This window comes from Aegilops tauschii, chromosome 7 (genome assembly GCF_002575655.3).
Source record: "Aegilops tauschii subsp. strangulata cultivar AL8/78 chromosome 7, Aet v6.0, whole genome shotgun sequence".
Taxonomy (NCBI): Eukaryota; Viridiplantae; Streptophyta; class Magnoliopsida; order Poales; family Poaceae; genus Aegilops; species Aegilops tauschii.
In genome coordinates, this window is record NC_053041.3 from 65,269,293 (window position 1) to 65,282,625 (window position 13,333).

General features: G+C 41.7%; 1 protein-coding gene across 1 annotated transcript; it reads right to left on the minus strand.

Annotated features, from left to right (window-relative positions):
• Positions 1-10,976: 10,976 nt before the first annotated feature.
• Positions 10,977-12,578, minus strand: LOC109768171 (3-ketoacyl-CoA synthase 6-like). Its single transcript, XM_020326908.3, has one exon. It carries the CDS (start codon positions 12,324-12,326, stop codon positions 10,977-10,979), a length of 1,350 nt encoding a protein of 449 aa, XP_020182497.3. The 5' UTR covers positions 12,327-12,578.
• Between the last annotated feature and the right edge of the window lie 755 nt (positions 12,579-13,333).

Genomic DNA, 13,333 nt, shown 5'->3' on the forward strand with positions numbered 1-13,333 from the left:
GAGAAGGGAGAGTGTTTTCTACGTACCCTCGTAGACCGTAAGCGGAAGCGTTATATCAACGCGGTTGATGTAGTCGTACGTCTTCACGATCCGACCGATCCAAGTACCGAAAGCACGACACCTCCGAGTTCTGCACACGTTCGGCTCGGTGACGTCCTCGCCTTCTCGATCCAGCAAGAGGGGCGAAGTAGTAGATGAGTTCCGGCAGCACGACGGCGTGGTGACGGTGTTGATGAAGAACAATCTTCGCAGGGCTTCGCCTAAGCACTACGAAAACTATGACGGAGGATAAACTAGAGGAGACGGGGTTGCCGGCACACGGCTTGGTGTTTCTTGATGTGTCTTGGGTGCTAGCCCTACCCCTCTATTTATATGTTGAGCCTTGGGGTCGAAACTTGGAGTAAAAGCCTCCACAAAGTCGGTTTCACCCGAAAGGCAAGAGTCCTTCTCGGACTCCAGGGCCAGACGCCAGGGTTCCCGGCGTCTGGACCCAGACGCCAGGGACCTGGCGTCTGGCCCCTGGACTCCGCAAAACTTCCTTTTACCCTTTCCAAAAACCTCGTGGGCTTTCCCCTTTGGCCCAGATAAAGTGTTCTTGTGGCCAAACATTTCGGGAAACATCCAGAACCCCTTCCGATGGATTCCGGAACCTTTCCGGAGATCAAACACTACTATCCACATATCAATCTTTACTTCCGGACCATTCCGGAGTTCCTCGTCATATCCGTGATCTCATCCAAAACTCCGAACAACATTCGGTCACCAACATACATAACTCATAGTACTATATCGTCAACAAACGTTAAGCGTGCGGACCCTACGGGTTTGAGAACTATGTAGACATGACCGAGACACCTCTCTGGTCAATAACCAATAGCGGGACCTGGATGCCCATATTGGCTCCTACATATTCTACGAAGATCTTTATCGGTCAGACCGCATAACAACATACGTTGTTCCCTTTGTCATCGGTATGTTACTTGCCCGAGATTCGATCGTCAGTATCTCAATACCTAGTTCAATCTCGTTACCGGCAAGTCTCTTTACTCGTTCTGTAATACATCATCCCGCAACTAACTCATTAGTTGCAATGCTTGCAAGGCTTATAGTGATGTGCATTACCGAGTGGGCCCAGAGATATCTCTCCGACAATCGGAGTGACAAATCCTAATCTCGAAATACGCCAACCCAACAAGTACCTTCGGAGACACCTGTAGAGCACCTTTATAATCACCCAGTTACGTTGTGAGGTTTGGTAGCACACAAAGTGTTCCTCGGGTAAACGGGAGTTGCATAATCTCATAGTCATAGGAACATGTATAAGTCATGAAGAAAGCAATAGCAACATACTAAACGATCGAGTGCTAAGCTAACGGAATGGGTCAAGTCAATCACATCATACTCCTAATGATGTGATCCCGTTAATCAAATGACAACTCTTTGTCTATGGCTAGGAAACATAACCATCTTTGATCAACGAGCTAGTCAAGTAGAGGCATACTAGTGACACTCTGTTTGTCTATGTATTCACACATGTATCATGTTTCCGGTTAATACAACTCTACCATGAATAATAAACATTTATCATGATATAAGGAAATAAATAATAACTTTATTATTGCCTCCAGGGCATATTTCCTTCAGTGGTGGCGTGCCGCGGGGGGGGGGGGGGGGGGGGGGGGGGTGGCGCGGCGGAGGGGTGGGGGTGGTGGGCCACCAGGGGGATGGGTGGTGGTGGGGAAGAAGGTGGGCAACAAGGGTTGGTTCCTGCGGGGTAGACGGTGCAGTGTGGTGGTTGGGCTACTATAATTTTCTTCACTAGCTGTGCGGTTCGGGTCACATGGATGAAGTAGTGCACAAGTGTTAGCAGAATAAGCGTTTTTATTATTAGAATAAGACTCTTAAGGATGTTATTAGAATAGACCCACCCTATATTTTTAACACTACAATTCCAAAATATTCTTTTAATTCTACAAAAAAAATCATAATTATACACACATTTTCATAGTTCAATGTTTGTATAATTTAAAATTTAAATGAATATTCAGTCATGGCTAATATTTAAATTATATCTTTCTATTATAAATCACGAGTGAAAATTATACCACACAAATGTTTGTATTCTTCATTTTGTATAATTCAATATAAGCCGCAAGTGCACAATTGTTTTGTATTTATTAATTATTTTTATTTAATAAAAAATGAAATATCCATACTTACCAAACATTTTTATATAATACATAAGTGTATATTTAAATATTTTTATTTACTAATCGAAACAGTGATTGCACAGATCGAAAAATAACCTCCTATACCGCTTCGTCTCTGTCCCCACACCCTCAGGTCATCAAAAAACGTGCGCACGATGCTTCCTCTCTCGTCGCCGCCAACCGCTCAGTCGCCCCTCGCACCCGCCGCTCAGCCCGCTGCACCCCTGCACACGAATGGCGGCGGCCGCACGCACGCACGCACCCGACAGGGGGCCGGACGGGTGGAGGCCGCATGCACCTGATGGGGAGGCTGGACGGGTGGCGGCCGCACGCACCCTAGGCCTGCCAACCTGGGGTTGCACCTGCCGTATCTCCACTTGGTCCAGGTCGCACGACGCCGCCGCCTGCCTCTTCACGTCACACCCAGGGGTTAATAGGTGCCACCCGCCAATTCTATGCCGCCGCCTGCCATGTCACGTCCTAGGGTTGCTGGGCGTTGACGCCAACACAATCTGCCATCCCCAAATCCTCTTGGCGCGGTTTTGCTGGCTATGAACACCATCTGCTACCGAATCCTTTCCCGCGTAAAGTAGTGATATGCTCATATCTGCATATTTTGAGAGATTGCCTTTTGTATCCATTTACATATTTTGATTTACAAATGGAGAATCGTAACCCACCTTTATCACCGTTCGGATTAGCGGAAAGTTCCCTGTTTAAAGACCTGATGACGCCCCTGTTTATGGGAATGCAAATCCCACAAGTGAAAATCTGCGAGAACAAAAATTGAAGGGCGCTCAAAGGTGGTATGCCCGAATGTCCGATGAGACAAGAGCGGAATACAACCAAAAGCGGCTCACAACCCACGCAGAAAAGAAAGCGCTATATATATAGGATCTTTACTTGGTAAACTCCACTGCCAATTATTACTTTCATTCTTCGACTACTTTTTTACCTAATTTTACTGTATGCAATCCGTTCCCTTTTTTTGTTTTAAATTATGTACTATTGTTATGCATTTTCGTATATTTTGCTTATTGTGGATTCAACGTGCATGACGAATTCTTTGTGATGTTGAATTTATTACAGTGACGTAGAATTTGAAATTGTTGCTGGGCATGGCTGACAATTACTTATACGAGGAAAACAGATCAGGTGCTTTATCATGTGTGAGTTGAGTGCTAATTTTACTTCATCCCCCTTCTATGCTTAATACTCTTTCTAAATCCAACAAGATTCTTATCTGGTGTCTATATGTATGTACGATCTTTGATTAAGAGGGGACCAATGTCTGACTAATATCTAGAATGATCAAGCTATATGTTCATGTTTGAGCTGTGCTCAGAACTGCATAATGAATTGCTTACATCTAACTATAATAAATTTATACACCCCAGTCAAATAAATAAATAAATTTATACTCAAGGGTATGTTCCAGTGCCTGCTTTTGATCATAGGAAACTGAACTAGGCAGAAGGATCTTGCTATACTCACTGACACCAAAATCAAAGCTAGGTTGCTCCGAGTTACTCTCACTGCCTATTCTGATAAAATGCAGCCCTTATTCTGTAAAACTTTGGTGCCATGCCCCCAGAGTGCCAGGGTGACTGAAGGTTGATCTGATATTTGAAGAATACGGCAATGTCTCCAACAAATAATAATTGTTTGACAAAGAAAAGGTCATATACAATTTTATGCTGACATATATTCTACATTTTATTTTATTTTGAAGTTGGTATTGATATCCACAAGAAGCATGTGGTCAGCAGGGGGATGATTTGCATGTGACAAATGTATTTGGACAGAAAGCCAAAACCCTTGTCCAAATCTTCCTGCTGATGTTTGCTTGGTTAGCTCCAAGACAGCTCGAAAAAGTCCATCTCAAGCTCATATTGCTGGTGCCCTCTATCGAAAAAGGTTTGCGTTATAGAAGATGATGATAGTGCCAACGTTCCAGACAAATCTGACAATATGCTGGGAGTGAGAAAATTTAACAACTTGGCTTCAGTGTAAGTCCTTAACCAACTGTATCTATATTCACTCCAAGGATTTCAAAATTGGCTTGCATTCATCAGTTTAGCAAAGAACAGACCATTTGCCTGATTGGCCATTTAGCCATTAGTCTACTGTTCAGTTGAAATCATGCAAGGTTGCCTTAGTTCACCAGACCGAACTGCTATGTTCACTTGATCACATGTCAAATTTTTATCTTATTACAACACCTGAAGAGAACTCATGCATACCCTAAGCTACCGCTTGCAAGGTACTCATGCTATCCTTCTTATTTCACTAGAATATTCACTTGCATATTTAGCTAACCTTGCAAGGTTTTATTGTCATCTGACATATGTTAGAAATATGTATGCGCAAGTATTATAAAGCTGGATCTATCTGCTAATTTCTCATGACATATTCGTAAATGAAAATATCATTCCAAGGTGTGCTGATGTATACGAAAGTACTGCTGCATTATAAGTTGTACAAGCCCTTTCTTGATTACTTTTACCGATCTTTTGCAGGAGCTTCCAGTGGCGGCCTTCCTTCTCTCCTGATCTCAAAGGACTCGCCGCGGCTGCCCCAGGTCTCTGTCTCCCCCATGGTGCAGCGCTTGCAGGATTGAGCCACTTTCTCCAATCATCCTGTCACAAGTACAAGCTGCCTGCGCATGAGCTAGGTGTGCAGACTGCGTAAGCATCGAGCGGCGAGACATGGACGTGAACACACTGTAAGATGATTCAACTTAGTGGTGGTTGTAGCTAACATTTAAACTGAGATCTTAATTTTAATACATCAACTTGCATTTGTTCACATATAATCAGTGCACTGGTTTAGCTCGATGATAATCATGCTAACTGCGCCTTTATGTGGTGACCTTGAGTTTGTCATTGCCTATGTGGCACCAAATTTAAATAGGTGTAGTTTCTCTTCGTGCAATCGCATTGAACCAACTAAATTGAACTGGTCATAAACATTTTTTTTTTCATTTGTAATATTTTTAGTGCAATCAAAATATCATTCTGTGTATGTTAATTCTCACATATGCCCTCGCAATTTTCTCTCTCTTATATATGTTCATAATATTAGTCAAGACGTGCATTTGCACGTGCAAGCTTACTAGTACTACACTAAGTATTGTTATAAATATTTGTCATTGTAACGTGAACGGTGGAGTAGCTTGGATAGCTTGCTATCCAGCAGTTGTTCTCATGTTCGAGATGCGGAGGCCGTCAGTTACGTTTTTATTTACATGTACTGACAGGCGGGCCCCATGTGTCATGAGTTAAGAAATCAAATGGCATATGCGGCGTTGACAGGGGCTTTTTGTGAGAAATACATTTTTGTGGGGGTTTCCGCAAAAAACAGGCTACACGCGTCTACGCCTTCACTTACCAACAACAGTCCCGATGCTACGCTAGCACGCCAAGTTAGCGCCGACTTCGTATCCAAACGCGATTAGCACCGTATTTGCATGTCTGAGCCAAGTTTTTACACCAGTTCAATGTATGCCGCAGGTTCTAGCACCAAAGTGTCTGTTCCCGACAAGTTTAAGCACCACCGTTGTAATTGACTCAAGAAAATACTAATGTAATAGCCAATCTTATAAAGCACACTATTGTATGAGTGAATAGAAATGATGGTTATAAATGACATGATAGTTTCATATAGCCAGCAGCTGGCTATACTATTAACCATGCTCTAAAAAAACAAATCTATGACATCAGTAGGTGACATGGCTTCACCAGAATGTAGGAAAATCATGCAGTGGGGTGCTCCTATTTAGGATATCCAAGATTGGTTACCTTGCCGCCAATGAGCTTGCATGTGGATCCTCACCTCTTCCTTCCCTTTCACCTCCCCTGACTCTCATTCTAACCCATCCCATGTTGCTTCTGCAATCGACCTCATGTAGCGCCGCGGTACGATTCGATCACCTCTTCACCCAGGTAATTGTCCTCCTCCACCTGTCCTTTCATCCCCTCTCTCTCATGCTATTTCCTATTTCTTGAACCCTAGCCCTAACCTGAGTATTTGACTCCAATAGCACATCAAGCAACACACCCCTCTCAATTCTCAAGGACACTGGATCCGGAGCAGGTCGACTATGCCTTGACTCTCAACAGGGCCCTACACCTTGTCCCTAACCTACAACCCTGAACTTAGAGGACAACAGCTTGCAAGGATACGCCTGATCACAGCTTTGGTACAGATGGAATAAACTTCTCAACTTGTGGTTTGTGATGATATGGTCAACCTACAACTTATTGATGGTGGTAAGATCTAGTTCATTAGGCTGTTCTAGGTTGGGTATTCACGGAAACACAAATATTTGCCCACCATTGACTTTGGTAATTGCTAATGTTCACTACTACTTCTGTGTATAAAACCTTTTTGAATACTCTATCGCTCACTTTAGTGTTCTGTTTAACTGCTTGTGTGAAAGTTAAAGATACCAAGAAATGTGAGATTTGTTAGTGCCTCTGAAATGTCCCCGAAAAGCTGGTTCTGGGACAGGTGAGTGATTTTAGTTGAGTCATCCTACCCAATTCCTGTGGAATATCACAAGTGAAGGCATTGCCTGACATGGCATTGTCAGATCGGACAATTGATTGTTGCATGCATACTTTGACAACCAACGCTTGCAAAATTTATTTCATAGAACTTGTTTGAGTGCTAGAAACCGGATTGGATCACATGAAACCGGCTGAACTCCAAATATATATCTATGCCCCTACTCATTGGCTGGTTCCAATCAGGGTTTTGGTTACTGCTCGAAATTTCGGGTTACGCGGTTACCGAGCTTTTCGGCCCCCCTCGGTAAATGGGCATTTCGAGCAAAAAAAAACGATTATCAGTGAATTTTTTGAATTTAAATGACCAATGCGTAGTTGACTAGCGGAGAAACTGACTATGAACACGTAAACTTGGATGCCTAGCGGTTCGGGTTTCTCGCCCTACCCAGCGACGTCTTGTGTTCGAATCCATCTCCGCCATTTGTTTTTTTTGCCTAATTCTTTTGATATAAACGGAATTAAAAAAGAAGACTGGACGTCGGGGTGCGAACTCGAGACCAACAAGGTAACGAGGACGTAAGGCTACGAGTAAAAACCATTGAGATATGAGCAGATTATTGTGAAATATTAGTTCCTTAACTACTTGACTTAGTCTAAATATTTGAATTCGATTTACATTTGAAAATTTTGAACGGTATTTCGTGGTAACCATGGTAACTGCGTTTTTCGGCCCCGCTCAGTAATTTTTTGGTATTCAGTACCCAAAACCTTGGTTCCCAATGCTTCCTGATTTTATAAAATGAATTCAATTTGGGTATACTGTTCTGTCTAGTCATGGGTAGTGATGCAAAGTGCAACACCAAGTAGTCTATACACTGGTCTTGTTCAGTATAGAATGTGCATATAGTTATGTGCACATCACGAAGTAAACATTTGACTTTGTTTTTTTCATGAGAAAGCAAGTATCTGACTTCTAACTGTTGCATGGTTCATATATTCTGGAAAATGGATGCCACATCATAATCCACATATATAGGCATCTGAATGCAGGTTTCTTCCTAGAAGTCTTTTTTCTACTTGCAAGTTGCAATTTAATTTCAGCACTACTATAATGGGGACTTAATTGTGAGTTGCTTACTCTCTGTATGCATTTGCTGCCTTCTATTTACTATATATATCATGTACCAAGTCTCTAGACTGTCGTGCTTCCACAGTTATTGATATGCATTCATTCTCATTTTGGCTGATTTGTTCAAACTGAGAAATACATAAATACATAATACCTTTGATACGTCTCCAACGTATCTATAATTTTTTATTGTTCCATGCTATTATATTATCTGTTTGGATGTTTAATGGGCTTTAATATGCACTTTTATATTATTTTTGGGACTAACCTATTAACCGAAGGCCCAGTGCAAATAGCTATTTTTTTTGCCTATTTCAGTGTTTAATAGAAAAGGAATATCAAACGGAATCCAAACGGAATGAAACCTTCGCGAGGATCGTTTTTGGAACAAACACAATCCAGGAGACTTGGAGTGGACGTCAAGGAAGCAACGAGGCGGCCATGAGGAAGGGAGGCGCGCCCCCACCCTCGTGGGCCCCTCGTAGCTCCACCGACCTACTTCTTTCGCCTATATATACTCTTAGACCCTGAAAACATACATGAGAGCCATGAAACCACCTTTCCACCGCCGCAACATTCTGTACCCGTGAGATCCCATCTTGGGGCCTTTTCCGGCGCTCCGCCGGAGGGGGAATCGATCACGGAGGGCTTCTACATCAACACCATAGCCTCTCCGATGATGTGTGAGTAGTTTACCACAGACCTTCGGGTCCATAGTTATTAGCTAGATGGCTTCTTCTCTCTCTTTGGATCTCAATACAAAGTTCTCCTCGATGTTCTTGGAGATCTATTCGATGTAATACTTTTTGCGGTGTGTTTGCCGAGATCCGATGAATTGTGGGTTTATGATCAAGTTTATCTATGAACAATATTTGATTCTTCTCTGAATTCTTATATGCATGATTTGATATCTTTGCAAGTCTCTTCGAATTATCAGTTTAGTTTGGCCTACTAGATTGATCTTTCTTGCAATGGGAGAAGTGCTTAGCTTTGGGTTCAATCTTGCGGTGTCCTTTCCTAGTGACAGTAGGGGCAGCAAGGCACTTATTGTATTGTTGCCATCGAGGATAAAAAGATGGGGTTTATATCATATTGCTTGAGTTTATCCCTCTACATCATGTCATCTTGCCTAATGCATTACTCTGTTCTTATGAACTTAATACTCTAGATGCATGCTGGATAGCGGTCGATGTGTGGAGTAATAGTAGTAGATGCAGAATCGTTTCGGTCTACTTGACACGGACGTGATGCCTATATACATGATCATGCCTAGATATTTTCATAACTATGCGCTTTTCTATCAATTGCTCGGTAGTAATTCGTTCACCCACCATAATATATGCTATCATGAGAGAAGTCACTAGTGAAAACTATGGCCCCCCGAGTCTACTTTCCATCATATAAGTTTCTGATCTATTTTATTTTACAATCTTTATTTTTCAATCTATACAACAAAAATACCAAAAATATTTATCTTATTATCTTTATCAGATCTCACTTTCGCAAGTGACCCTGAAGGGATTGACAACCCCTTTATCGCGTTGGTTGCAAGGTTCTTCATTGTTTGTGCAGGTACTAGGCGATTTGCGTGTAGTCTCCTACTGGATTGATACCTTGGTTCTCAAAAACTGAGGGAAATACTTACGCTACTTTGCTGCATCATCCTGCTCAAGAGGTAGCAACCTTCAGAAAGATTTGGGAGATAAGGTAACCGATACATTACATTGCCCGCAAGAATAAAAGAATTTTTTTATCAGTAACCCTTAAATATTAAAAGGTATGAGCTAAAATCTGTTGATTTTCTCCCTTGTTGTGAATGAGGACATTCTTATCGGAGTAGCACTATCTATATTTTTCCCACTAGGTAAGCAGCTCTCTTACTTCAAATTTCCAAAGATATGTAATCTGAAGTGGGGTTTCAGGGAGAGTTTTTAGAACTAAGCGCAACAGTCTGGTTTGGAATTCCCTTAGAAAATTACTACTTCCTTGTAATAATTATCTATAAGTTGCAGCAAAGTTGGCTTTCTTTTGATAAGTATGTTATAAATAGCGATCTCTTTATATACAGACATTATAGCTCGTAGTACATTGTTCAACTTCATTTGTTGTAGTCGTGCTTTTTATAGCAAAGTAGTAGTGATCAATATTACGATGCTTTTACAAGATGGAACTAAAATATTGGTCCGATGTTTGTTGTTTGCCCACTTCACATTTAATAACTACATTTGCCAGTTTTCTTACACACCTCATCACATTTGTAGGACAATAAGTAAGCCACAAGTTCATGCCTCTTCAAGCCTTAGCAAATGTAATGAAAAGAAATTAGTCTTGATGCAAAAAATTATTTTTTATGGTCTTAAAGGTTATGATGGCAAGTTGTATTCTTTTGTTGTCCAGAACCTGCCTAATACAAGCTTTGAACCGTGATCTTTTTTGGTTATGAGTCAATTATGTTCCCTTTGTGCCTTCTAGATCTGAACCATGTTTGTCTGTGTGAAATATGATGCCTTTGTGCCTTCTAGACCCTAGACATGACCCATCCTTGCATGAGTTAATTATGATATTAATCGGGAAAAAGTGCATTATTATTTTTGGGTTTATTAGCTGCCTTAGATTATAAATGTGTTGAATGTATAGATGGAGTTCTGGACGTTTATTATTTCTGATTATAATTCAAAGCAGCCAAATAGCACAGGACATTTATTTCATTTCATTTCATAAACCCATATGTCAGCCAAACAAGAAAATTGGGTATGGAATCCAAATCCCACCAAATGAAATCCTCTCAGGATTATGTTTTCATTTCATTTCCACAAAACGAAATGAAAAGCTAGGTGCCAAACGAGCTGGTATAGAAATCACCATAGTGAAATGTGGATATAGCCAACTATACTACTATTTGGAGTGTCATCTCAACTCATAACATGCTCATCTAGACAACCACAAAGAAAGTAGGGATTTATTATTTATTTTAACAAGTCTGCATCTTTATTGATGTAACTAAGTTTGATACACCAGCCAATGGGATCCCCCACCTCTTCATTGTTGTTTGTCGGAGTGATGTGCATGTTATTTATCACACTACTCACTCCGCTTATAGTAAATGACACTTAAAATCCTCTTATTTTAAGCTTTTCTAGAGATATCCATAGGGTAGCAATTGATGCAGTTAGCCCAGGGTCCATCCGCGCAAGAAGATGGTTGTATACACACCCAACCAGCGGTGTTGCACTCGTACCCTGCACCAAATCCGATCATCCACACCTTGTCGCCTTTCTTCATTAGGCCTTTAGCATCGATGTATGCCAACTCATACCACACTGATGCGGCCGACTGGTTTCCAAAGCGATATAGTGTCATTCGTGACGGTTCAACGTGCTTGTCTGATAGATTGAGGCCACGCTGTATTGAGCTGATAACCGCAGGTCCACCTACGTGGATGCATATATGTTCAAATGCAACACAAAAGTTGGGGATGTATGGTCTAATCTTCCTCCAATAGAGCACCTTTCCAGGAATGTCAAAAAGGAAAAACTTGAGAAGCTCTGCTGTAGGCAGTACAAGTGGCCCGCTTGTAGTGAGATTGTCCTTGAGTGCTTCTCCAGCAACAACCATAAGGTCTTTAGTGAGACGTGTCCCTAGGATGCCCTTCTCATCTTCCTCCTGATATGCACATCGGTACGCGGAGTTGTTTGCCGCAGTAATTATCCGCGTGACATGTGCAAGCTCAAACCGAGCTCTTGAGCTAGAAGTCGACAACAACTTCGCCACTCCACCTATGCGGAATAAGATGTTAGGCAACTGCATGGAGCGTGTATTCCCTTGATAGTGGCCTGGCCCAGTGGTCTCTGTTGACACTATCAATGCATGCGACCCCCAAGGCATGACCTGCAACATATTGCTTGCGAGCCCCACTGCGGTCATTGATGCAGAGCATGCCATCCCTGAGAGGTTCATTACACGAAGATCACCTCTTAACTTGTATCTATTCACAATCATGTCAGCAATAGATGGTATCGGACAAAATATACTTGAGGTGGTGATAAGAACACCGATTGCATCACGATTGATGCATGTCTTGGCCAAAAGATCGTCGGTCACCGAGAAGACAATTGACTCTGCTTCGGCACGTGCTTCGTAAAGCCCACAATATGGCTCTATATAGTGAAGTACAGGCGGGACACATGTCTCATCGCTCATTCCTGAGCGCTTGAGAACATTTCCTATGAAGTTGACAGTAGAATCATCAAGCAAAGATGAGAGATGTGCATGCTCGAGGAAGGTTGCCTTTGGGCATCTTAGGTTGAAACTTGGCCGGAAGCAAGCGTAGTCAACAAGGTATACAGTTTTACGACGGAGTGCAAGGTAGATACTTGCGGTGATGGTCAGTAGAACCATGGCAAGAAATACGTGGATGGGATAAATAGCTCCGGGTTGAGGTGCAACTATTTTTAGGACACCTGCTGCAAGTGCCATTGTGATTACAATTCGAGGGACGTGGGTGTTGGCTGAAAGATTGTATAGCAATCTGAAGTGCTCGACAGAAGTAGGGACGAAGCTCTAGTATGGCCCCTGGGGTCAATCAAGGGACCTCCTATACGCCGCGCTTTGCGGCAAATTGGCGGCGTGCCGCACAGAGAGGGACCCGACTGGGCCGGCCCATGGAGTTATACCGCAGGACGCAAAAATACAGGAGAAGAATGAAACGCGCATGACCCAGGAATCGAACCTGAGACCAGCTGCGTACTAGCACGCACTAGTAGAAACTCCAACTAACAAGTGCTATTGTCAAATAAAGCAGTGGATAGCTTAAAGAACTAACCATAAATGTAAAACAGAAACGGTATCCTGTAGCGAACTGGAACCAGTACTGTAGCAAATTAGCTATTGTAGCGAATCTGAATTAGTTACTGGGGTGAACTTTTTTAATGCATATTTTGAAAAAAGTATCAACATTTCTTGAATTCCTGAAGAAGAAAAACGGAGACAGGAACATTTTCTGAATATGTGAACAAAAAAATTGAAAAAGCTATGCACTGCTTTATTCAGTTTCCGTGCGTGCTAATGATTCCAAGTTTCCAATTGTCCGATTTACAGCGGTAGTATCTAAGAATAACAAAAGTGCTAGAACTCAACACTTTTTGATTTTATTCGAACAAATCTTGGAAATTATGAACAATTTTAAGGTAAGTAATGTTTCAAAGTTTGAACATTTGTCAAACAAAGCGAACACATTTTGAAACTCCAAACAAATTTTTTGAATACGTGAACAATTTTAAAAACAGGAACTTTTTTTGAAAATTTCCGAATGAAAAGTTGAAAAGCTGACCATTTATTGAATCTGCGAACAATTTTTTGGAAACGCGGGCAAATTTTTAAGAAACACGAAGAATTTTTTAAAAATGGGAACAAATGTGAAATCCCAAAAAATTGAAAAAATGAACAAATTTGGAAACGCGAACATTTTTAGAAAACCACGAACA

Coding starts and splice junctions, on each gene's coding strand:
- LOC109768171 (XM_020326908.3), bottom strand. CDS start 12,326: ATGGCACTTGCAGCAGGTGTCCTAAAAATAGTTGCACCTCAACCCGGA.